The 26,787-nt window shown below is 50.5% G+C and overlaps 1 protein-coding gene across 1 annotated transcript in view; it reads right to left on the reverse strand.

Annotated features, from left to right (window-relative positions):
- LOC135505709 (ena/VASP-like protein) overlaps window positions 1–18,996 on the reverse strand; it is a 101,075-nt gene extending 82,079 nt beyond the window's left edge. The window contains 1 exon segment of the mRNA XM_064924770.1: window positions 18,223–18,996. Within this exon segment, the coding sequence (XP_064780842.1) occupies window positions 18,223–18,332 (110 nt within the window). The 5' untranslated portion in view covers window positions 18,333–18,996.
- Window positions 18,997–26,787: the final 7,791 nt, after the last annotated feature.

Raw genomic sequence — 26,787 nt, forward strand, 5'->3', positions numbered from 1 at the left:
AATCAACCCAAACGAGCCATGGAGAGGTACCAGTATCACTGCCCAGCCATCCTGAGGTCATCGGGCCAGTCAATTTGGCATTCCTGCATGATTTTTATGGCATGACAAATTGGTGATGGTGACTGCCCAGTTAACCATATGGCAAATGCACAGTGACTTTGCAAAAGTGAGAAAACATGACCAAATGGACATTCTGAAATCAACCCAAACGAGCCATGGAGAGGTACCAGTATCACTGCCCAGCCATCCCGAGGTCATCGGGCCAGTCAATTTGGCATTCCTGCAAAAATTTTCAGTGACTTTGCAAAAGTAAGGAACATTTGCAATATGTTTTAACAGTGAGGTACCATCACCAAAAGCGACATTCTGAAATCAACCCAAACGAGCCATGGAGAGGTACCAGTATCACTGCCCAGCCATCCTGAGGTCATCTGGCCAGTCAATTTGGCATTCCTGCAAAAATTTTCAGTGACTTTGCAAAAGTAAGGAACATTTGCAATATGTTTTAACAGTGAGGTACCATCACCAAAAGCGACATTCTGAAATCAACCCAAACGAGCCATGGAGAGGTACCAGTATCACTGCCCAGCCATCCCGAGGTCATCGGGCCAGTCAATTTGGCATTCCTGCACAAATTTTCAGTGACTTTGCAAAAGTAAGGAACATTTGCAATATGTTTTAACAGTGAGGTACCATCACCAAAAGCGACATTCTGAAATCAACCCAAACGAGCGATGGAGAGGTACCAGAATCACTGCCCAGCCATCCCGAGTTCATCGGGCCAGTCAATTTGGCATTCCTGCATGATTTTTATGGCATGACAAATTGGTGATGGTGACTGCCCAGTTAACCATATGGCAAATGCACAGTGACTTTGCAAAAGTGAGAAAAATCACCAAATGGACATTCTGGAATCGACCCTAACGAGTGATGGAGAGGTACCAGAATCACTGCCAAGCCATCCCGAGTTCATCGGGCCAGTCAATTTGGCATTCCTGCACAAATTTTCAGTGACTTTGCAAAAGTAAGGAACATTTGCAATATGTTTTAACAGTGAGGTACCATCACCAAAAGCGACATTCTGAAATCAACCCAAAAGAGCCATGGAGAGGTACCAGTATCACTGCCCAGCCATCCCGAGTTCATCGGGCCAGTCAATTTGGCATTCCTGCATGATTTTTATGGCATGACAAATTGGTGATGGTGAATGCCCAGTTAACCATATGGCAAATGCACAGTGACTTTGCAAAAGTGAGAAAACATAAACAAATGGACATGATGAAATCAACACCACGAGTGATTGAAAGGAACAACAATCACTGCCCGGCCATCCCGAGTTCATCAGGCCAGTCAATTTTGCATTTCTGAAGGATTTTTGAGCATGTCAAATTTCTTATGACATTTGGCCCCCACAAAACATATGCCTTATGCACAAGCAAAAAAAAACAAAAACATGTAACTGACACAAAATTCGAAAAAATTTCGAAAAACGGTCCAGAAAGCACTTTTTTAGGGGTGTGTGAAGTTTTTTATGAAATTTAATAATTTTTGACTTTTGACTTCTGACTTCCTATGAAATCATATTGCAGATGGACAAAACACATGCAATATGCGCAAGTAAAAAAAATAAAAAAAATTATGATAATAAAATATGACTAAAGTATGTTGATACAGTTCTTATACGTGTGTAACTGACACAAAATGCGAAAAAATTTCGAAAAACGGTCCAGAAAGCACTTTTTTAGGGGTGTGTGAAGTTTTTTATGAAATTTAAGAATTTTTGACTTTTGACTTCTGACTTCCTATGAAATCATATTGCAAATGGACAAAACATATGCAATATGCGCAAGTAAAAAAATTAAAAAAATTATGTTAATAAAATTGGACAAAAGTATTTTCATACAGTTCTTATACATGTGTAATTGTCAAAAAAAGCGAAAGAATTTCGAAAAACGGTCCAGAAAGCACTTTTTTAAGGGGTGATACGTTTTTTCAAAAAATTCGTTTTTTCAAAATTTGGCTTTTGGATGTTGACTTGGAGTCCAATACCAATATGAAAAACCATGGTGGAGTGCAATCGCCACCTGTTGGATTTTTGAAGTGTTACAACTGGCAATACCCATATGGCAATAGCAGTAAACTTTGCATGAATCAACGCCGCTTTGGGTGGTATTGGCCAATGTGTGCATGGTTCGGTCAATGCCAATAACTTGCCATTCATTTTTGTCCACTACGGGGGTGAAATCCCTTACTTCTGTTAAGACGTGCTTTAAGTGGTCCGTTTCCGCACAGGGAGCTTTTGATCTTCTTAAGAATCGTTTTACATCCGCACCTATTCTTGTTACACCTGACATCTCTAGACAGTTTGTTGTTGAGGTTGACGCGTCAAAGGTGGGCGTGGGAGCCATTCTTTCTCAGCGCTCTCTCTCTGACGGCAAGGTCCATCCTTGCACGTTTTTCTCTCATCGCTTATCGCCGTCAGAACGTAACTATGATGTTGGTAATCGCGAACTGCTCGCCATCCGCTTAGCCCTAGGCGAATGGCGACAGTGGTTGGAGGGGCGACCGTTCCTTTTGTCGTTTGGACTGACCATAGGAACCTTGAGTACATCCGTTCAGCCAAACGACTTAATGCGCGTCAGGCTCGTTGGGCTCTGTTTTTCGCTCGTTTCGAGTTTGTTATTTCTTATCGTCCGGGCTCAAAAACACCAAACCTGATGCTTTATCTCGTCTCTTCAGTTCTTCTGAGGTCTCCACCGACCCCGATGGGATTCTCCCTGAGGGGCGTGTTGTCGGTTGACTGTCTGGGGAATTGAGAGGCAGGTAAAGCAAGCACTCGCTCACACTCCGTCGCCGCGAGCTTGTCCTAGGAACCTTCTGTTCGTTCCCGTTCCTACTCGTCCGGCCGTTCTTCAGTGGGCCCACTCTGCCAAGTTAGCCGGCCACCCCGGCGTTCGGGGTACGCTCGCTTCCATTCGCCAGCGTTTCTGGTGGCCCACTCGGGAACGTGACGCGCGTCGATTAGTCGCCGCTTGTTCGGTCTGCGCGCAGACTAAATCTGGGAACTCTCCTCCTGCCGGCCGTCTCAGACCGCTTCCCATTCCCTCTCGACCGTGGTCTCACATCGCTTTAGATTTTATCACCGGACTGCCTTCATCAGCAGGGAAGACAGTTATTCTTACGGTTGTCGATAGATTCTCTAAGGCGGCTCATTTCATTCCTCTCGATAAGCTCCTTCTGCTAAGGAGACGGCTCAGATCATTATCGAGAATGTTTTCCGAATTCATGGCCTTCCGTCTGACGTCGTTTCCGACAGAGGCCCGCAGTTCACGTCTCAATTTTGGAGGGAGTTTTGCCGTTTGATTGGGGCTTCCGTCAGTCTCTCGTCCGGCTTTCATCCCCAGTCTAACGGTCAAGCCGAACGGGCCAATCAGACTGTTGGTCGCATTTTACGCAGTCTTTCTTTTCGTAACCCTGCGTCTTGGTCAGAACAGCTCCCCTGGGCAGAGTACGCCCACAACTCGCTTCCCTCGTCTGCTACCGGTCTATCCCCTTTTCAGTGTAGCCTCGGTACCAGCCTCCGCTGTTCTCATCTCAGCTCGCCGAGTCCTGCGTCCCCTCCGCTCAGGCTTTTGTCCAGCGTTGCAGCGCACCTGGAAGGGGGTCAGGTCGGCACTTTGCCGTAATAGGGCGCAGACTGTGAGGGCCGCTAATAAGCGTAGGACCAAGAGTCCTAGATATTGTTGCGGTCAGAGAGTATGGCTCTCCACTCTGAACCTTCCCCTTAAGACAGCTTCTCGCAAGTTGGCCCCGCGGTTCATTGGTCCGTTCCGTATTTCCCAGGTCATTAATCCTGTCGCAGTGCGACTTCTTCTCCGCGCTATCTTCGTCGCGTTCACCCGGTCTTCCATGTCTCCTGTGTTAAGCCCGTTCTTCGCGCCCCCGCTCGTCCCTCCCCCCATCCTTGTCGAGGCGCACCCATCTACAGGGTTCGTAAGATTTTGGACATGCGCCCTCGGGGCCGTGGTCATCAGTACCTAGTGGATTGGGAGGGGTACGGTCCTGAGGAGAGGAGTTGGGTTCCCTCTCGGGACGTGCTGGACCGTTCGCTGATCGATGATTTCCTCCGTTGCCGCCAGGTTTCCTCCTCGAGTGCGCCAGGAGGCGCTCGGTGAGTGGGGGTACTGTCATGTCTTGTTATGTCTGTTCCTGTCCTTTCTCTTCATTCTCTCTCTCTGCTGGTCTTTTTAGGTTACCTTCTCTGTCTCTCATCCCTCAGCTGTTCTTCATTTCCCCTAACTAGCTCATTCTCTCTTTCCCCACCTGTTCTCTCTTCCCCCTCTGATTAGGTCTCTATTTCTTTCTCTGTTCCTGCTACTTTCAGTGTCTGATTCTTGTTTGTGTTTTTTGATGCCAGAAGCAAGCTGTCGTCTCGTTTGCTTCCACCTTGTCCTGTCCTGTCGGAGTCTGCATGGCAGGTGCAACCTGCATTATACTACGTTCTTTTGTTCCATTGACTACGTTGGAAGAGGATTTATGCCATTCCTGTTTTTTATTAAAGAACTCTGTTTTCTGTTAAAACCGCGTTTGGGTCTTCACTCAAGTTCATAACAATATTGAGTCTACTGCTACCGCACATGTAGCAGAGAGAGAGAACCTTTTTCCCCTCTGCTAGGGATGGAATGAGGGATGAAAGAATGAGGGATGAGAGAAAGGATGAGAAGGAGATCTGAGGAAGGATGCGACCTGCCCTGGGGCTGCTTTCTCCAGCATGACGTCATTTAACTGATGACCCGTAACCGCGACGACAGACACCCACACACGCACACGACAGACGGCTAATTCAACTTGAAACTTGATATTTTATGACGGTTGAGCGTTTGACCGAGGCCGTCTGGGCTAAGTGCTCACTCACACAATGAAACTGGCAACACAGTCAGTCTGCTTCCCTTTACTTACAGCATGACAGAAAGCCATCCCTTGTCTCTACTCACACAATGGTTGGGTCTGCAACCTGCAGCCCAGTCTGGATATCACTGCAACTTCTCTGTTTTACATCTATTGCATCATTTTACAGTGTATTTCTTGCATGGCAACCACATGTGTGGGGACATTTCCCATGACTTGACAGAGTCTTAGGCAGACAGACAGACACTTCCTATTCCCAGGAGAATCGTACAACAGGAAAACTTACTATCACCCCAATACCTAATCATACAAGCAATAATGTCCAATCGAGTAGCCTGAGGCTTTAAACATGATCTTTAGAATGGGCTGAATGATAACAATGAATCAGTTAAAAGAGGTTTGGGTCACTGTTACTTTTGGGGGATAGTAAATCCCTTACAGCGATAGAGAGGAACTGAGAGAGAGAGAGAGGGAGAGAGAGTGAGGGTCAGAGAGACAGAGAGAGAGAGAGGGAGAGAGAGTGAGGGTCAGAGAGACAGAGAGAGAGAGAGGGAGAGAGAGTGAGGGTCAGAGAGACAGAGAGAGAGAGGGTCAGAGAGTGAGAGAGAGAGAGAGAGAGAGAGAGAGTGAGGGTCAGAGAGACAGAGAGAGAGAGAGACAGACAGATGGAGTGTGTGAGAGAGAGAGAGAGAGAGAGAGAGAGATACAGAGAGACAGATGGAGTGTGAGAGAGATGGAGGGAGGGAGAGAGATAAAAACAACTAATATGCAGATGGAAAGAGGCCCAACCCTCAGGTTTTAGCAGGAGGATAAATGGGTCTGATGAGAAACAGAGCATCCTCCTCACTTCTCTCTCCTGGTCTGTTGGAGCGCCTGTGGAGCGAGCACACACACACACACACACACACACACACACACACACACACACACACACACACACACACACACACACACACACACACACACACACACACACACTTCGGAAAAGGTTAGATTTGCTCTCTTGGCTGTGTGTGTGCTCCTGTGGTGTTGGTCGAAGCTGGTTGTCGTGGTTACCTGGCATTATTCTGGGATGCACAGCCTCCGTAACCATGGAAGCCAGGCAGGCGCAAAACACCCAGAATCCTTCACAAAGGCTTTTCTAAGGCGTGTACTACTCCTTGACCACCTTTTAACCCATATTATTTCCCCCCTCTCTCTCTCCCACCCCTCTCTCTCTCCTACCCTCTCTCTCTCCCATTCCCTCTCTCTTTCTCCCACCCCCCTCTCTCTCCCATTCCCTCTCTCTCCCAACCCCTCTCTCTCTCCCATTCCCTCTCTCTCTACCATTCCCACTCTCTCTCCCACCCCCTCTCTCTCCCATTCCCTCTCTCTCTCTCCCACACCCTCTCTCTCTCCCATTCCCTCTCTCTCCCACCCTCTCTCTCTCTCCCACCCCCTCTCTCTCTCCCATTCCCTCTCTCTCCCACCCCTCTCTCTCTCCCACCCCCTCTCTCTCCCATTCCCTCTCTCTCTCACCCCCTCTCTCTCTCCCATTCCCTCTCTCTCTCTCCCACTCTCTCTCCCATTCCCTCTCTCTCCCACCCCCCTCTCTCTCCCATTCCCTCTCTCTCCCATTCCCTCTCTCTCCCACCCCCTCTCTCTCCCATTCCCTCTCCCTCTCCCACCCCTCTCGCTCTCCCACACCCCTCTCTCTCCCATTCCCCTCTCTCTCCCATTCCCTCTCTCTCCCACCCCCTCTTTCTCTCCCACCCCTCTTTCTCTCCCACCCCCCTCTCTCTCCCACCCCCTCTCTCTCTCCCACCCCCTCTCTCTCTACCATTCCCTCTCTCTCCCACCCCCTCTCGCTCTCCCACACCCTCTCTCCCACCCCTCTCTCTCCCCCCCCCTCTCTCTCCCACCCCCTCTCTCTCCCACCCCCTCTCTCCTCCCCCCCCTCTCTCTCCCCCCCTCTCTCTCTCCCACCCCCTCTTTCTCTCCCACCCCCCCTCTCTCTCTCCCACCCCTCTCTCTCTCCCACCCCCTCTCTCTCTCCCACCCCCTCTCTCTCTCCCATTCCCTCTCTCACATTCCCTCTCTCTCCCACCCCTTCTCTCTCTCCCACCCCCCTCTCTCTCCCATTCCCTCTCTCTCTCCCATTCCCTCTCTCTCTCCATTCCCTCTCTCTCTCCCATTCCCTCTCTCTCCCCCACCCCCTCTCTCTCTCCCATTCCTCTCTCTCTCCCACCCCTCTCTCTCTCCCATTCCCTCTCTCTTTCTCCCGCCCCCTCTCTCTCCCATTCCCTCTCTCTCCCAACCCCTCTCTCTCTCCCATTCCCTCTCTCTCTACCATTCCCTCTCTCTCTCCCACCCCCTCTCTCTCCCATTACCCCTCTCTCTCTCCCACACCCTCTCTCTCTCCCATTCCCTCTCTCTCTCCCACACCCTCTCTCTCTCCCACCCCCCCTCTCTCTCACCCCCTCTCTCTCTCTCCCACCCCCTCTCTCTCTCCCATTCCATCTCTCTCTCCCATTGCCTCTCTCTCTCCCACCCCTCTCCCTCTCTCTCTCCCATTCACTCTCTCTCCCAACCCCTCTCTCTCTCCCACCCCCTCTATCTCTCCCACCCCCCCTCTCTCTCCCCCCCTCTCTCTCCCACTCCCTCTCTCTCCCACCCCCTCTCTCTCTCCCATTCCCTCTCTCTCTCCCACCCCCTCTCTCTCTCCCATTCCCTATCTCTCTCTCCCACCCCCTCTCTCTCCCATTCCCTCTCTCTCCCACCCCCTCTCTCTCCCATTCCCTCTCCCTCTCCCACCCCCTCTCGCTCTCTCCCACCCCTCTCTCTCCCATTCCCTCTCTCTCTCCCATTCCCTCTCTCCCACCCCCTCTTTCTCTCCCACCCCTCTTTCTCTCCCACCCCCTCTCTCTCTCCCACCCCCTCTCTCTCCCACCCCCTCTCTCTCTACCATTCCCTCTCTCTCCCACCCCTCTCGCTCTCCCCACCCCCTCTCTCTCCCATTCCTCTCTCTCTCCCACCCCCTCTCTCCCCCCCCCTCTCTCTCCCACCCCTCTTTCTCTCCCACCCCCTCTCTCTCTCCCACCCCCTCTCTCTCTCCCCACCCTCTCTCTCTCCCACCCCCTCTTTCTCTCCCCCCCCCTCTCTCTCTCCCACCCCTCCCTCTCTCTCCCAACCCCTCTCTCTCTCCCATTCCCTCTCTCTCTACCATTCCCACTCTCTCCCACCCCTCTCTCTCCCATTCTCTCTCTCTCCCACACCCTCTCTCTCTCCCATTCCTCTCTCTCTCCCCACCCTCTCTCTCTCCCACCCCTCTCTCTCCCATTCCCCTCTCTCTCCCACCTCTCTCTCCCACCCCCTCTCTCTCTCCCATTCCCTCTCTCTCTCACCACCCCCTCTCTCTCTCCCATTCCCTCTCTCTCTCTCCCACCCCCTCTCTCCCATTCCCTCTCTCTCCCACCCCCTCTCTCTCCCATTCCCTCTCTCTCCCATTCCCTCTCTCTCCCACCCCTCTCTCTCTCCCATTCCCTCTCCCTCTCCCACCCCCTCTCGCTCTCCCACACCCCTCTCTCTCCCATTCCCTCTCTCTCCCATTCCCTCTCTCTCCCACCCCCTCTTTCTCTCCCACCCCCTCTTTCTCTCCCACCCCCCTCTCTCCCACCCCCTCTCTCTCTCCCACCCCCCCCTCTCTCTACCATTCCCTCTCTCTCCCACCCCTCTCGCTCTCCCACACCCTCTCTCTCTCCCATTCCCCTCTCTCTCCCACCCCCTCTCTCTCTCCCACCCCCCTCTCTCTCCCACCCCTCTTTCTCTCCCACCCCCCTCTCTCTCTCCCACCCCCTCTCTCTCTCTCCCTCCCCCCTCTCTCTCTCCCACCCCCTCTTTCTCTCCCACCCCCTCTCTCTCTCCCCCTCTCTCTCTCTCCCACCCCCTCTCTCTCTCCCACCCCCTCTCTCTCTCCCATTCCCTCTCTCACATTCCCTCTCTCTCTCCCACCCCTTCTCTCTCTCCCACCCCCTCTCTCTCTCCCATTCCCTCTCTCTCTCCCATTCCCTCTCTCTCTCCATTCCCTCTCTCTCTCCCATTCCCTCTCTCTCCCCCACCCCCTCTCTCTCTCTCCCATTCCCTCTCTCTCTCCCACCCCTCTCTCTCTCCCATTCCCTCTGTCTTTCTCCCGCCCCCTCTCTCTCCCATTCCCTCTCTCTCCCAACCCCCTCTCTCTCCCATTCCCTCTCTCTCTACCATTCCCTCTCTCTCCCACCCCCCTCTCTCCCATTCCCCCTCTCTCTCTCCCACACCTCTCTCTCTCCCATTCCCTCTCTCTCTCCCACACCCTCTCTCTCTCCCACCCCCTCTCTCTCACCCCCCTCTCTCTCTCTCCCACCCCCTCTCTCTCTCCCATTCCATCTCTCTCTCCCATTGCCTCTCTCTCTCCCACCCCTCTCCCCTCTCTCTCCCATTCACTCTCTCTCCCAACCCCTCTCTCTCCCACCCCCTCTATCTCTCCCACCCCCTCTCTCTCCCACCCCCTCTCTCTCTCCCACCCCCTCTCTCTCTCCCACCCCCTCTCTCTCTCCCATTCCCTCTCTCTCTCCCACCCCCTCTCTCTCTCCCATTCCCTATCTCTCTCTCCCCCCCCTCTCTCTCCCATTCCCTCTCTCTCCCACCCCCTCTCTCTCTCCCATTCCCTCTCCCTCTCCCACCCCCTCTCGCTCTCCCACACCCTCTCTCTCTCCCATTCCCTCTCTCTCTCCCATTCCCTCTCTCCCACCCCCTCTTTCTCTCCCACCCCCTCTTTCTCTCCCACCCCCCTCTCTCTCTCCCACCCCCTCTCTCTCTCCCCCCCCTCTCTCTCTACCATTCCCTCTCTCTCCCACCCCCTCTCGCTCTCCCACACCCCTCTCTCTCTCCCACTCCCTCTCTCTCTCCCACCCCCTCTCTCTCTCCCACCCCTCTCTCTCCCACCCCCTCTTTCTCTCCCACCCCCCCTCTCTCCCACCCCCTCTCTCTCTCTCCCACCCCCTCTCTCTCTCCCACCCCCTCTTTCTCTCCCACCCCCTCTCTCTCTCCCACCCCCTCCCTCTCTCTCCCAACCCCCTCTCTCTCCCATTCCTCTCTCTCTACCATTCCCACTCTCTCTCCCACCCCCTCTCTCTCCCATTCCCTCTCTCTCTCTCCCACACCCTCTCTCTCTCCCATTCCCTCTCTCTCTCCCACCCTCTCTCTCTCTCCCACCCCCTCTCTCTCTCCCATTCCCTCTCTCTCTCCCACCCTCTCTCTCCTCCCACCCCCCTCTCTCTCCCATTCCCTCTCTCTCTCACCACCCCTCTCTCTCCCATTCCCCCTCTCTCTCCCCCACCCCCCTCTCTCTCCCATTCCCTCTCTCTCCCACCCCCTCTCTCTCCCATTCCCTCTCTCTCCCATTCCCTCTCTCTCCCACCCCCCTCTCTCTCCCATTCCCTCTCCCTCTCCCACCCCCTCTCGCTCTCCCACACCCTCTCTCTCTCCCATTCCCTCTCTCTCTCCCATTCCCTCTCTCTCCCACCCCCTCTTTCTCTCCCACCCCCTCTTTCTCTCCCACCCCCCCCCTCTCTCTCCCACCCCCTCTCTCTCTCCCACCCCCCCTCTCTCTCTACCATTCCCTCTCTCCCCCCCCCTCTCGCTCTCCCACACCCTCTCTCTCTCCCATTCCCTCTCTCTCTCCCACCCCCTCTCTCTCTCCCACCCCCTCTCTCTCTCCCACCCCCTCTTTCTCTCCCACCCCCCCTCTCTCTCTCCCACCCCCTCTCTCTCTCCCACCCCCCTCTCTCTCCCACCCCCTCTTTCTCTCCCCCCCCTCTCTCTCTCCCACCCCTCTCTCTCTCTCCCACCCCCCTCTCTCTCCCACCCCCTCTCTCTCTCCCATTCCCTCTCTCACATTCCCCTCTCTCTCTCCCACCCCTTCTCTCTCTCCCACCCCCTCTCTCTCTCCCATTCCCTCTCTCTCTCCCATTCCCTCTCTCTCTCCATTCCCTCTCTCTCTCCCATTCCCTCTCTCTCCCCCACCCCCCCTCTCTCTCTCCCATTCCTCTCTCTCTCCCACCCCTCTCTCTCTCCCATTCCCTCTCTCTTTCTCCCGCCCCCTCTCTCTCCCATTCCCTCTCTCTCCCAACCCCCTCTCTCTCTCCCATTCCCTCTCTCTCTACCATTCCCTCTCTCTCTCCCACCCCCTCTCTCTCCCATTCCCCCTCTCTCTCCCCCCTCTCTCTCCCATTCCCCCTCTCTCTCCCACACCCTCTCTCTCCCACCCCCCTCTCTCTCACCCCCTCTCTCTCTCCCCACCCCTCTCTCTCTCCCATTCCATCTCTCTCTCCCATTGCCTCTCTCTCTCCCACCCCCTCTCCCTCTCTCTCTCCCATTCACTCTCTCTCCCAACCCCTCTCTCTCCCCACCCCCTCTATCTCTCCCACCCCCCTCTCTCTCCCCCCCCCTCTCTCTCCCCCCCCCCTCTCTCTCCCACCCCCTCTCTCTCTCCCATTCCCTCTCTCTCTCCCACCCCCTCTCTCTCTCCCATTCCCTATCTCTCTCTCCCACCCCCTCTCTCTCCCATTCCCTCTCTCTCCCACCCCCTCTCTCTCTCCCATTCCCTCTCCCTCTCCCACCCCCTCTCGCTCTCCCACACCCTCTCTCTCTCCCATTCCCTCTCTCTCTCCCATTCCCTCTCTCTCCCACCCCCTCTTTCTCTCCCACCCCTCTTTCTCTCCCACCCCCTCTCTCTCTCCCACCCCTCTCTCTCTCCCACCCCCTCTCTCTCTACCATTCCCTCTCTCTCCCACCCCCTCTCGCTCTCCCACACCCTCTCTCTCCCATTCCCTCTCTCTCTCCCACCCCCTCTCTCTCTCCCACCCCTCTCTCTCTCCCACCCCCTCTTTCTCTCCCACCCCCCTCTCTCTCTCCCACCCTCTCTCTCTCTCCCACCCCCCTCTCTCTCCCACCCCCTCTTTCTCTCCCACCCCCTCTCTCTCTCCCACCCCCCCTCTCTCTCTCCCACCCCCTCTCTCTCCCACCCCCTCTCTCTCTCCCATTCCCTCTCTCACATTCCCCTCTCTCTCCCACCCCTTCTCTCTCTCCCACCCCCTCTCTCTCTCCCATTCCCTCTCTCTCTCCCATTCCCTCTCTCTCTCCCATTCCCCTCTCTCTCCCCACCCCCTCTCTCTCTCCCATTCCCTCTCTCTCTCCCACCCCTCTCTCTCTCCCATTCCCTCTCTCTTTCTCCCGCCCCCTCTCTCTCCCATTCCCTCCCTCTCTCCCATTCCTTCTTTCTCTCTCTCTCCCACCCCCTCTCTCTCTCCCATTCCCTCTCTCTCTCCCACCCCCTCTCTCTCTCCCATTCTCTCTCTCCCACCCCCTCTCTCTCCCATTCCCTCTCTCTCTCCCACCCCCTCTCCCTCTCTCTCTCCATTCCCTCTCTCTCTCCCACCCCCCCTCCCTCTCTCTCTCCCACCCCCTCTCTCTCTCACCCCCCCTCTCTCTCTCCCACTCCCTCTCTCTCTCCCACCCCTCTCTCTCTCCCATTCCCTCTCTCTCTCCCACCCCCTCTCTCTCTCCCATTCCCTCTCTCTCTCCCACCCCCTCTCTCTCCCATTCCCTCTCTCTCTCCCACCCCTTCTCTCTCTCCCACCCCCTCTCTCTCTCCCATTCCCTCTCTCTCTCCCATTCCCTCTCTCTCTCCATTCCCTCTCTCTCTCCCATTCCCTCTCTCTCCCCCACCCCCTCTCTCTCTCCCATTCCCTCTCTCTCCCACCCCCTCTCTCTCCCATTCCCCCTCTCTCTCCCACCCCGTATCTCTCTCCCATTCCCTCTCTCTCTCCCACCCCCTCTCTCCCATTCCCTCTCTCTCTCTCCCACCCCCTCTCTCTCTCCCATTCCCTCTCTCTCTCCCACCCCCTCTCTCTCTCCCATTCCCTCTCTCTCTCCCACCCCCTCCCTCTCTCCCATTCCTTCTCTCTCTCTCTCCCACCCCCTCTCTCTCTCCCATTCCCTCTCTCTCTCCCACCCCCTCTCTCTCTCCCATTCCCTCTCTCTCTCCCACCCCCTCTCCTACTCCCACCCCCCTCTCTCCCATTCCCTCTCTCTCTCCTATTCCCTATCTCCCACCCCCTCTCTCTCTCCCATTCCCTCTCTCTCTCCCATTCCCTCTCTCTTCCACCCCCTCTCTCTCTCCCATTCCCTCTCTTCCCCTCTGATTTCCCTGCAGTTTTTTCCCATCATGCATTTTCCCATTTGAATTCCTCTCAGATTTCCTCTTTCCTATTTTCTATCTGTCCCTTTATCTCTAATCGTCTCTCCTTCCATCACTCTCTCTGTACTAATAACCTGGGTATTGATCCAGCTGTAGAAAGCCGTGTCCATTTCCTGGTTAGTGGGAGTCAGCTGACACACTACTCCAACACACACACACAGAATCACAGAGCGAAGAGGAGGGATACACCCCATGCGCGCGCGCACACACACACACACACACACACACACACACACACACACACACACACACACACACAAAGCTGACAAAGTGCAAGGGAAATCACAATGAGCCTACAGTATACATCCATAAACAAGGAGGGACAATACAACAGACACCAGTGGTTCAGTTAGTGGTTTAGGAAACATGAATACAGCTGAAGGGGTTGAACTTATTTTGTGAAAGTAAAGCAGACTTGAAAGACTTTTTCATCTTTTCACAGCGTGGTGTTGATTTCGGCGTGTTTCTCCATGTGTTGGAGATGAGAGGATGTGCCGGCCAGCAGGCTGCAAACACCACGCAGGCAACTGGGAATGTGTGCCACAGACTCTCCTTCTCTCTCCCTTCTCGCCTTATCCCCGTCTCTGATAAGTCTCCCTCTGTTCGCTCTCTCCTCCGCTTCTTCCCTGTTTGTCTCTCTCTTTCCTTCTCCCTCATTCCCCCGTCACTGTGCTAACAGTATCCTGACTGAAGCAGTGACTGACTGCCAGGGCCTCGTCCAAATCAAACAGGAGTGAAGCTATTATCCCTCCGACCACAGAGACCCATGCTGGACAGCAGTCAGAGGAAAACCACATCGTATGCTGACTTTTCCTTCGTGCCTTGTACAGTAATAAGAGACTGAACTGTGTCTGAATAACCTGTAGATTTACTCAAATCCCTCTAGCCTTCTAGCCAAGTGCGTAAAGGTGTTGGTTCTCACAATTGCACCACAGCAGGGATCATGTATTAGAGGTGGTATTGTAAGGAATGCCAGTACTTAAGCAGTGGAACATTTGAGGTGTTGGTTCTCTGTACTTCTACTGCAACCACTGCTCTAACCCTTGTATCTGTAACTTACTGTAGCCCTCACTGTAACTTACCATAGCTGCATAGCCCTCCTGCCTTAGCTGTAATTCACTGTAGCTACATAGCCCTCCTGCCTTAGCTGTAATTCACTGTAGCTACATAGCCCTCCTGCCTTAGCTGTAATTCACTGTAGCTACATAGTCCTCCTGCCTTAGCTGTAATCTACTGTAGCTACATAACCCTCCTGCCTTAGCTGTAATTTACTGTAGCTACATAGCCCTCCTGCCTTAGCTGTAATTTACTGTAGCTACATAACCCTCCTGCCTTAGCTGTAATTTACTGTAGCTCCATAACCCTCCTGCCTTAGCTGTAATTTACTGTAGCTACATAACCCTCCTGCCTTAGCTGTAATTTACTGTAGCTACATAACCCTCCTGCCTTAGCTGTAATTTACTGTAGCTACATAGCCCTCCTGCCTTAGCTGTAATTTACTGTAGCTACATAACCCTCCTGCCTTAGCTGTAATTTACTGTAGCTACATAGCCCTCCTGCCTTAGCTGTAATTTACTGTAGCTACATAACCCTCCTGCCTTAGCTGTAATTTACTGTAGCTACATAACCCTCCTGCCTTAGCTGTAATTTACTGTAGCTACATAGCCCTCCTGCCTTAGCTGTAATTTACTGTAGCTACATAGCCCTCCTGCCTTAGCTGTAATTTACTGTAGCTACATAACCCTCCTGCCTTAGCTGTAATTTACTGTAGCTACATAGCCCTCCTGCCTTAGCTGTAATTTACTGTAGCTACATAACCCTCCTGCCTTAGCTGTAATTTACTGTAGCTACATAGCCCTCCTGCCTTAGCTGTAATTTACTGTAGCTACATAGCCCTCCTGCCTTAGCTGTAATTTACTGTAGCTACATAGCCCTCCTGCCTTAGCTGTAATTTACTGTAGCTACATAACCCTCCTGCCTTAGCTGTAATTTACTGTAGCTACATAACCCTCCTGCCTTAGCTGTAATTTACTGTAGCTACATAGCCCTCCTGCCTTAGCTGTAATTTACTGTAGCTACATAGCCCTCCTGCCTTAGCTGTAATTTACTGTAGCTCCATAACCCTCCTGCCTTAGCTGTAATTTACTGTAGCTACATAGCCCTCCTGCCTTAGCTGTAATTTACTGTAGCTACATAGCCCTCCTGCCTTAGCTGTAATTTACTGTAGCTACATAACCCTCCTGCCTTAGCTGTAATTTACTGTAGCTACATAACCCTCCTGCCTTAGCTGTAATTTACTGTAGCTACATAGCCCTCCTGCCTTAGCTGTAATTTACTGTAGCTACATAGCCCTCCTGCCTTAGCTGTAATTTACTGTAGCTACATAACCCTCCTGCCTTAGTTGTAATTTACTGTAGCTACATAACCCTCCTGCCTTAGCTGTAATTTACTGTAGCTACATAACCCTCCTGCCTTAGCTGTAATTTACTGTAGCTACATAGCCCTCCTGCCTTAGCTGTAATTTACTGTAGCTACATAACCCTCCTGCCTTAGCTGTAATTTACTGTAGCTACATGACCCTCCTGCCTTAGCTGTAATTTACTGTAGCTACATAACTCTCCTGCCTTAGCTGTAATTTACTGTAGCTACATAACCCTCCTGCCTTAGCTGTAATTTACTGTAGCTACTAGGGGTGTGAACATTTAAACGTTAAAATGTTTCAACTAAGTTGGGATCCTTAACGTTAAGAAAAATCCCTAACATGAAACACAATATTTTCTCCTCACACATAATTACCATCACAGTGCAGTTATCATAAACCATTATTTTCCATGTTATAGCCTAACGAGACGATATGGCTATCAAAGCCTGGGGGACGTTGTGTCATTTAAAATAAAACCAGCGAGGGAGAGGCAAACTTTCGGCTACTTTGGTGAATTTGCAAGACAATTAAGACGTTGCGAGACACAGATCACCAAGACATATGTCCCTACCTCGCCCTGGCCTGCCTGCTCTTTCTCTCTGCTAATGACACGTGTGTGTTCAGTCTGTTGTGTGTAGAACATCCTAGTTTAGGAAAGAGTGGTCTGCGCACAGACAGCAGGGAGGCTAAGAGGCACAGGTCTGGTCTCCTGGTGATGGAAGTTAGTCCCGCTTCAGAAAAGGCATGACTCTACAGACTGTTGAACTCCAGGGAAGGTTTATTGTCGGCGTTTAAAAAGCCGTAGTGTCGTCTACCCTAACAGACGAACAAACATGCCATAGCCGAGGCAAAGGGTAATCGATACAGTCGATACCGGTAACCTACTGTAATTTCATATTATGAGACAGAAACCTACCCCGCGCTCGCAAGACCAGTCCCATGAATGGCCTGCAATAGTATGTTGAATAACGCGATTTAGCAAGACATTGTGTAGAAAGATAATCTATTTAACCTACCATGAAAAAACAAACAGCATAAACAACACAGCAGCACATCAATCAGCAACGTTCATTGTCGTCGGGGAAACAATAGCACATTAAATGCCAGTACAGAATATGACTGTACAGAGTCAGTCTTCTGACACAGCACCTTTTTTAATGGTCGGAAAAGTCATCAACTTTCCACGTGACTGTCGCTGCGTTCTGTCTGTAAAGGGCTGCGGTAGATATCACTTCATTGCCTGAGTCTACCGGTCATACACACGTAATAGGCCCACTATTCTGCATTATGAATTGACGTGGAATTGTGTAGATTTTTCCTTCAAATGTGTTTTGGATAACCGATCAAATAAATGTCAGTTTAAACGGTAAAGAAGAATTGTCCAGTTGTCACATCCCTCGTAGAAATATACCCTCTGGCCTGGCTGTGTTCAAAGCTGCTTACCAGAGGAAAACTCAGTGAGTCTGTTAAAGCTGATCTAATCATCAGTTAGAGAGGAGAAATCTGACCAGTGATCACACACCAGATTACTACTGGGCGAAACCTGAAACCATGGACGGATGGAGGGATGGCTGACACAATGATAAATGACTGCAAGGATAAAGAGGAAGAGTGTTTGGGTGCCAGACAGACATAAACTTGATAAAGATAGTGCCGAAGACAACAAAAAAACACTGCACAAAACATTGAGCATGTGTCTCAGAGCATTCTGCAACCATGGCGACAGTGGCAACATCAGGGAAGGATGCTCCAACGCACCATGGGAGCTGCAAGCGTTTACGAGGAGAAGAGAAGGATGAGAGGAAGAGGAGGAGCAGCAGGCAGAGAGAAAGGAGAGGGCAGACGGAAAGAACAAAGAGCCCTGGTCTCTGCCATAAACAAGCTACAGCTACAACACACACACACACACACACACACACACACACACACACACACACACACACACACACACACACACACACACACACACACACACACACACACACACACACACACACACGGCTGCGGCCCTCAGAGACAAACACAACACAACAGCACCACTGTCATCACCCCAGCAGTCTTGGCAAGCTTCTTCACAGGGCATCAATGCCTCCTCCTCTCTTCTCTCCTCCTCCCTCATCCCATATCAGGACCTAGACATTGACTGCACAGCTTACACATTAACATTCTACCCCAGCCCCTCTGCAAGGACAACCACTCACAGCTGGCACATAGAAACACAATGTATGGAACACAACTGACACGGCTGTCCATTCCACAGGATAGACATGTACATTCATTCTGTACATTGGATGTCTATTTATACATCTATCTGCAACCCCATCAAGGACCCTGCTCTCTAATAGACACAGGGCTTGGCTATTGGTAGCTGCAAATCTCTACTGCATAGGCAATATGATTATGAATGATGTCATTTGAGATGCAGCCAATAGGAAAGTAGATACCAGCTGGACTGTGCTACTGTATGCTGCTCTGTTACTATTGCTCATTGCAAATTGGCTGTGGTCCTCACTAATGCGCATAGCATTACAGTATTACTGTCTCCCCAATGGTCACCTATCCAACCCAGTGTAGCGCAGCATCACAGTAACCTACCCAGTGTTACCCAGTAGCCTACCTGACTTTAAACTCCTGCGCTGTGACCTGGACCTGGGCACCAGCAGGCACAGCCTCAGTACAGTAGATCTGAGGGAAGTAGAACCGGTGGGACTGCACGTTTATATCCATGGTGCTAGCTCACATCAGACGCACAAGCCCAGCTACAGGAAAGATTCAAGGATTTATCTACTTTCTCCGTGTCTCTCCTGATTCTTCTTTCCTTTCCCCTGGTCTGTCCGTCCAGGCTGTGGCGTGAGTTAACGATAGAGGTCAGAGGTTAGCGATGGCATCCCAGTAATTCCCTCTGCGTCTCCGCACCTAATGGGGTTGCCGTGGATTCACAGTCACAGCAACGGAGAGATACAGCCGGGCTTCCCCCTCTCTGCCAAATACACAACCCCCCCTTTCCTCCCCTCTCTTCACTCGATCACCTCTGCTGGCTCCTCACAGACACACAAACCTATTTCTCCAGTAACAACACAGCAATTCACATGGAGCAGGACAATAAATACATACAAATGAAAGAACAAAGACGCTTCCAATGACAACGCCTTGAGGAAAGAAAAGGACGCAAACTAAACAACTCTTTGGGTCCTTTTTCACCAACGCAGAGTAGCCCTAGTAGCTCTAGACACAACGCATCCGTTGCCACAGCAGATATTTTAGATGGGGAGAGAAAAAGAGGAGAGAAAATAAAATAGGAACAGAGAAAAAAGGGAATAAATGAAAAACGATAGAGCAGCCCTCAGAGTCTGAGAGCACTGAATGAGAGACGAGAGGAGAGCCCTTTGGGTTTTTTGCCGGTCGAGTGAGTGAGCGAGAGAGCGAGAGAAGGAGAGAGAGAGAGAGAGAGAGAGCAGTAGAGCAAGAAAGGGTTGCGGTAAAGTGAAAGAGAGCGAGAGAGTGGTAGAGCGAGAGAGAGAGAGCGAGAGAGAGATTCACAGTGCTGTGAGGCGTTGCCCTCACACTGCCTCTCCTCTGCGTGTCTCACTGGATTACAGCCTCCCTCTCCCCCTCCATCCCTCTCTCCCCTCCATCCCTCTCTTCCCTCCTCCCTCTCCCCCCTCCATCCCTCTCTCCCCTCCATCCCACTCCCCCCTCCATCCCTCTCTCCCCTCCATCCCTCTCCCCCCTCCATCCCTCTCCCCCCTCCCCTCCCAGCTGTGATATGAGCAGTTGGCCGCCAGCCCCAGAGGCTGCTGGTCCTCTACTCCCCCTCACATCCCTCTCTGCTCTCCTCTTCTGGCGCTCTGATTGGACGGAAACAGGGATGCGTAAGCCCGCACGGAGCGAGGGATGAGGAGAGAGCAGAGGAGGAGTGACTGTTGTTAATTCATCCGACCCGTCTTTCTCGCGTCCAATTCGAGGTGGCATGCCAGGGTGGGGTGGAGCTACAATACGGCTGTCACACACACACACACACACACACACACACACACACACACACACACACACACACACACACACACAGGTGGGTAAATAGAGATACCAGTGCGTCTCTCGCTCAAATAAATATCTGAACCACAGATATATGAACCGATATGGAAGTACTTAAGAGTACTGTACGCAACCTCCCTTCCCCCAAATGAAGCGTAGTCCGTTCAGAAGGGAAACCCGAGTGTGGCTGATTGCGTCAGCTGATATTACACCAATTGGGTTCACATTCTAACTACATGCTGTCTACCAGTACTACACACGCTTCCTCCACGCCGGATGTCACGTGCTTGCCGTGTTGCTATGACTAGCGACCACACTCTGCGCCAGCTGTTTCTGACATCCCACCACCGCCCCCAGCCCCCACCTGTCTGGGTTTCTTCCATCAAGGGATTTGGGTATAGCATATCGCGCTCACGACTTCATATCACGCTTGGCTCTGGCAGTAAGCTACCCTGAGGGAGCCCTAATGCCAAACCACGCAGCGCTATAGTGTCGAAGGAATGGTACAACGTCGTGTTTTCTTTCTGAACTGACTGCGTTTCTCAGACACCCATTTAGGTATTTCGACTGCATATTCCGGCCATGTTTGTCGACGTCATTCACTCTGGTTGGGAGCGAAAACGACTTCAAAGAGCCTGTGGTAAAACCACTGATGGGTTTAACACGTCAGTATCCATCCATGTTCCAGAGGACCGGTTAGATTATATATCTGATATTACCGGCTCCATCTCATCATCTGCGGCTCAAATATCAAACCACCACACTAAATCCCTAGGCTGCAGAGACACATTCCCCCAAAAGGGAAATCAGAGGAGGAATTGATTCTATTCCTATGGAGACAAGTTCCCATCTCTTTCAACAGTATTAGTACTCGTCTAATTCTGTCTGTCATGGACCGTTCGATTACTATTGGTGGTTGACGTGGTTGAAGCATTAAGGCGGAGTACAATACAGTACAGTGGGAATGTTTCTGATCAAGCAATTGATTCTTATCAGTATCCTGTGATTGTTATAAACAGAGATACAGTATATTTAACTCAGACAGTATGAGGACACAAGGCCAGACCCAGATGCAGACACGGGAGGCAGATGGTTTGAATCTTTGATATTTATTATATTCCAAAAGGGGTCAGCAAGAGAATGGTCGTGGACAGGCAAAAGGTCAAAACCAGTTCAGAGTCCAGGAGGTGCAGAGTGGCAGGCAGGCTCGAGGTCAGGGCAGGCAGAATGGTCAGGCAGGTGGGTACAGAGTTCAGGAGGTACAAAATGGCAGGCAGGCTCGAGGTCAGGGCAGGGCAGAATGGTTAGGCAGGTGGGTACAGAGTCCAGGAGGTACAGAATGGCAGGCAGGCTCGAGGTCAGGGCAGGGCAGAATGGTTAGGCAGGTGGGTACAGAGTTCAGGAGGTACAAAATGGCAGGCAGGCTCGAGGTCAGGGCAGGGCAGAATGGTTAGGCAGGTGGGTACAGAGTCCAGGAGGTACAGAATGGCAGGCAGGCTCGAGGTCAGGGCAGGGCAGAATGGTTAGGCAGGTGGGTACAAAGTCCAGAAACAGGCAAGGCTCAACACCGGGAGGACTAGCAAAAGAGAATCAAAAATCCAGGAGCACGGTGAAAAACATGCTGGTTGACTTGGAACATACAAGACGAACTGGCACAGAGAGACAGGAAACACAGAGATATATACACCGGGGATAACAAGCGACACCTGGAGGGGGTGGAGACAACCACGAGGACAGGTGAACCAGATCAGCGTGTGACAGAGTAACTATTAGAATGGAGTCACTGGCTACCAGTCGTTATGTGCCTGTAGTACAGGGACTGTAGCAGTACTGAACTAGTAGCAGTAATATCGCCCCAACTAGGGCTGGACGATATTCAGCATCATCAATACTGGTACGGAGCCACATACGGGTACAGATTTATCCAATATCATCTTTAACAATATGTGGTGACAGAGCGAAATGAAAAGGTCTATAAACTGGACTACTTCACTACAACTTTCATTGCTCAGAAACAGAAGAAAGGGTCAAATACCACCATACTGTCAAACATGTGGAAAATATTGTGATAAGATGTTAATCATTTCAATCATACTGGTCTTTGTCAGGCAGAGTCTTCATCAAAGCTGAGCAGACAACCTCTCTGTCCAGTCTCTACCATCTCTGTCTTTATTGAGCTAGTAGTAATGCAACAACATTTCAACCGGGCTGAGCTGAGCAGACAACCTCTCTGTCCAGTCTCTACCATCTCTGTCTTTATTGAGCTAGTAGTAATGCAACAACATTTCAACCGGGCTGAGCTGAGCAGACAACCTCTCTGTCCAGTCTCTACCATCTCTGTCTTTATTGAGCTCGTAGTAATGCAACAACATTTCAACCGGGCTGAGCTGAGCAGACAGTGTGCCATGGACACAGGCTTTGTCCAATCAGAACCTGGTGATCTGTGACTGCTGACACAATGAACTCTTCGTGAGGGCATTATCTAGTCTTTACAGTCCATGGTGTGTCTGTCTGTCTGTCTGTCTGTGTGTGTGTCTGAGCGCTAGAGTGTTACTATAGCAGTCAGACCATTCACCGCATTCTTTTTTATATATATTTATTTTTTTCAATTCTTTTGGGGGGATTCTTCTGTTCCCCCCTCTATAGTCATCTAATTCAACTCATTCAATGAATATGGCACTTTATAAAAAAAACAAAAGCAGTTGCTACAGTCTCATAGATCATCATAGAATGTTATGATGGGGGAGATGGCCTTCTGTCCAACACAGGGAAAGGGAAATAGGGATACCTAGTCAGTTACACAACTGAATGCATTGAACTGAGATGTGTCTTCTGCCAGAAGGGAAGTGCAGGGTGTGTGTGTGTATGTATGTGTGTCCCTAAGCTGATCCTTGATCAGGTTTAACGGCTCTCTCCAAGGTCAGAGACCTGACGAGCCGTGGGATTGGGCAGGAGTGACAGCTGCAGCAGCCAATCAGATCCATCGCCTCTGCTGCCAATCAACACCCTGCCACAGCTGATTTGGCAAGCGCTCTCACATGGGGGGGAGGGACAACGTCAGGTTTAGAGTGGACACCTTCTGCTAGTGCTGTTGAATCCCCTGCACTGACAGAAACCTTCCTTCCTATCTGCTTCATTCATTATATTAATGGCCTCACTGTATTTAATGGCCTTGTTCCAACACTCGCAGGGCTAGCAATGCTTTATTAGTGTCACGCACGCAGTGCTATGTAACGCCCCACATGTAGAAGTATAGTGAGTCACACTCCCTGTCATACAAACAAGCACACACACGCACACGCACACGCACACGCGCACACACACACACACACAGTCAATCGTAATCAAGACAGTCACCACAGGCGCAGGTTTACGAACACATACATGTTTACTGTAGGCTACACAGCTTCAGAAATTCAACAACAGTTTTCATCATTGACTAAAGCCTCACTTCACAACAGACCAAACACCAACTGTACAAGGTCTGCAAAGTGTTTGTTACCATGGCTGTTCTATTAGAGCTGCTACCGTTTCTCAATGCTCTACACAACGACACCGAACGGACAGAGGGCGGAAAAGGAGGAGAAATGTCAGCCTTACCCGTAATCATCCAACGAGCACATGGCCTCAGAGAGGAGAGGCGATTCTTAATGAGATGCAAGGAGGGAGGAGAGGATGGAGGGGAGGAAGAGGGGATACAAATCTGACAACGGTCAAGGAGGAGGCCAATGCCGCTCCTCTCACCCCGATTCCTGACATATACACACAGATAGACAGAGAGAGAGCGAGAGACAGTGACAGTGACAGAGAGAGAAAGAGAGCGAGAGAGAGAGAAAGGAAGTAAAGGAGAGGGAGTATAAAGATCTGTGACGTCCCTTGTCTTCTTGGGTAACTCACACATGCTCATCCTCTCAGGGGATTGAACGGTCGTGGTACACACAGACACACAAACTGACACACACTCTCTCTCTGACACAAATGCACACATAGGCCTAGAGGATGAATCACACAAGCTGATCTTTTTAATTACCACACACTGCAGGGAGCTGGCAGATGGGATATAGGGAAAGTGTGTGTGTTTGTGTGTGTGATAGAGAGAGAGAGAGAGGCAGAAACGGCTGTTGGATGGAGAGGACCAAGATGCAGCATGGTAAGTTAGATTTAATCAATAAGCTGAACACTGAAACACAAAGTAAGCACAACCGAAACAGTTCTGTCTGGTAGATACAGAAAACAACTACCCACAACTCAAGTGGGAAAAACAGGCTGCCTAAGTATGGTTCTCAATCAGAGACAACGATTGCCAGCTGCCTCTGATTGGGAACCTTACCAGGCCAAACACATAGAAATGGAAAACATAGAACACAAAACATAGAATGCCCACCCCAACTCACGCCCTGACCAAACTAAAACAGAGACATAAAAAAGCAACTAAGGTCAGGATGACACAGAGAGAGAGAGAGAGAGAGAGAGAGAGAGAGAGAGAGAGAGAGAGAGTAGAGTAAAAGGGGGCTCATTTTCTCTCATTCACTAAGATGTGATTACCTCTGACTGTTCTGTGGATCATTCTGACACAATACACTGCAAATGTACAATGCACTTTTACGATCAGAGTGACAAGTTACAAGGTATATTTGTAGCAAACAGAGTGGAGAGATAAAAATGGCTACATTGGACCTTTAACGTGCTGCATCAGTTGGGCTTTCTTTAAAAACATTGCTAGGTAGGTAATTAAGTAATAAGGAGGCGTGGTATATGGCCAATGTATCACGGCTAAGGGCTGTTGTTAGGCACAATGCAACACAGAGTGCCTGGATACAGCCCTTAGCCCTGGTATGTTGGCCATATACCACAAACCCCCGAGGTGCCTTATTGCTATTATAAACTGGTTTCCAACGTAATTAGAGCAGTAAAAATAAATGTTTTGTTATACCGTGGTATACAGTCTCATATACCACAGCTTTCAGCCAATCAGCATTCAGGGCTCAAACCACCCAGTTTATAATTAACGTTATTTAATTAGCTAATGTTTAAGATAAGAGTGCATCAGGTCGTGGGAGCCCAAACCGAACCAAATGAAGCATGCATAACCGATTCAATCTTTACAAAAAGCCAGTTCACTAACGTTTTTTACTCATATTCATTATTTTTTCGGCCTTCTGAAAATACATCTGATCTGTTTAATGAAGCATGCATAACCGACCCCCCCCCCAAAACGATCATCCTGGGGCCGAGTTTCTTGAGCAAAGGCTGTGTATGTTTTGGTTCTACAAAGCTGTGTCCATCATAACTTTCAATAATCAATTGATTGCGTTCATTCTCTCACCATCAGGTATCAGTTCTAAATTCAGCAGGCTATCATATGAACTAGACTTTTCGAAATGCCATCTTTCTTTTATTATTTCGGTGTGCTTTAGTATGGTTCTCAATGCACAAGCACCTCTTTTTCCCCCAATCCCATCGATAAAATAATTGTATTTAAATCACACAAGTTTTACCGTACGTGAAGTTTCAAATGCATTTGTTATTACAAAATGTGTAATGTGATAGGTATTTTAACATCACACTTTTTTTACACACAAAAAAAAACGTTTTTAGATTTTATCAGTCATTTTTCTGAAATGAAGGGGATGATGACGCAATCTTTACGAGAGGGAGTATAATCTGATTTGGTTGGTCCTCAACTCATGGCTCAGATACTTCATACAGGATAAATGGAGTTCGCCCATTGGGTTAACCTGCCCTGGAGAAGGTTCGTTCTGAAAGATTCATTGACAGAAATGTCCCGTGCTAAAAAGTGATCCACTTTCGTGGTACAGGTTATTCCGAGTTGAACTCAGAGTTGACCAAAGTTACCGTGCTAACTCCTGATTTGTAGCTCAGCGGTCCCGGTTGTTGTCAACTCGAACGTTGTCATTAAAACCTTGATTGATTAGTTGACAAGATGAACTCTGCTCATTGATCAACCGTGCGCAGCGGCCACTCAAGACTTAATTGATCTCCTTGCGGTTTTTTCAGCCTGTCACCCTGCTCCCATTGACTCTGAGACCGTTGTTTACCGCGGCCTGTCTGTAAACACCATTAATCCTGCTGTAGGACTCGTTGCAGCCAGCACATGCAGGCCAAACAAACGACTAAAATGAAAAACAAATCATGGCTCTCGAGTCAATAAAAAGACTCGTTCAAAAAGAAAGAACCGTTCGCAAACTGCTCATCACTAAACCTGGCCTACCCTAAACCTGGCCTACCCTATTCTAATATTCGTAGGCTACATCTGCGTGGCACCATCAGCATTCAGATGTTTACAAAACAGCTTTCGCAATATTAAATCATAGGCTTTATTAATTGAGTGACAACCAATGTAATTTGCTGGGTCATTGTTACCAGATGCGCTGTAGAACATAAATGTTTTACCGGTGGAGCTGTAACCCCTCCCTAATCTGATAGTAGTAGATTATGAGTCTGCCCTATGGCTCAACTCACATCAAATCAAATTGTTTTGGTCACATACACATGGTTAGAAGATGTTATTGCGAGTATAGCGAAATGCACATACTACATGACAGTAAAAATAAATAAATAATTAAATACTCTTTACACAGTACTTTGTTTAAGCACATTTGGCAACGATTACAGCCTCAAGTCTTCTTGAGTCTGACGCTCCAAGCTTGGCACACCTGTATTTGGAGATCCTCTCGAGCTCTGTCAGGTTGGATGGGGAGCGTCGCTGCACAGCTATTTTCAGGTCTCTCCAGAGATTTTAGATCGGTTCAAGTCTGGGCTCTGGCTGGGCCACTCAAGGACATTCAGAGACTTGTCCCGAAGACACTCCTGCGTTGTCTTGGCTGTGTGTTTAGGGTCGTTGTTCTGTTGGAAGGTGAACATTCACCCCAGTCTGAAGTAATTTTTTCATCAAGGATCTCTCTGTACTTTACTCCGTTCATCTTTCCCTCGACCCTGACCAGTCTCCTAGTCCCTGCCGCTGAAAAACATGATGCTGCCACCACCATGCTTCACCGTGGGGATGGTGCCAGGTTTCCTCTAGACGTGATGCTTGTCATTCAGGCCAAAGAGTTCTATCTTGGTGTCATCAGACCAGAGAATCTTGTTTCTCATTTAAGAATGATAGAGGTCACTGTGTTCTTGG

This window comes from Oncorhynchus masou, chromosome 19, assembly GCF_036934945.1.
Source record: "Oncorhynchus masou masou isolate Uvic2021 chromosome 19, UVic_Omas_1.1, whole genome shotgun sequence".
Taxonomy (NCBI): Eukaryota; Metazoa; Chordata; class Actinopteri; order Salmoniformes; family Salmonidae; genus Oncorhynchus; species Oncorhynchus masou.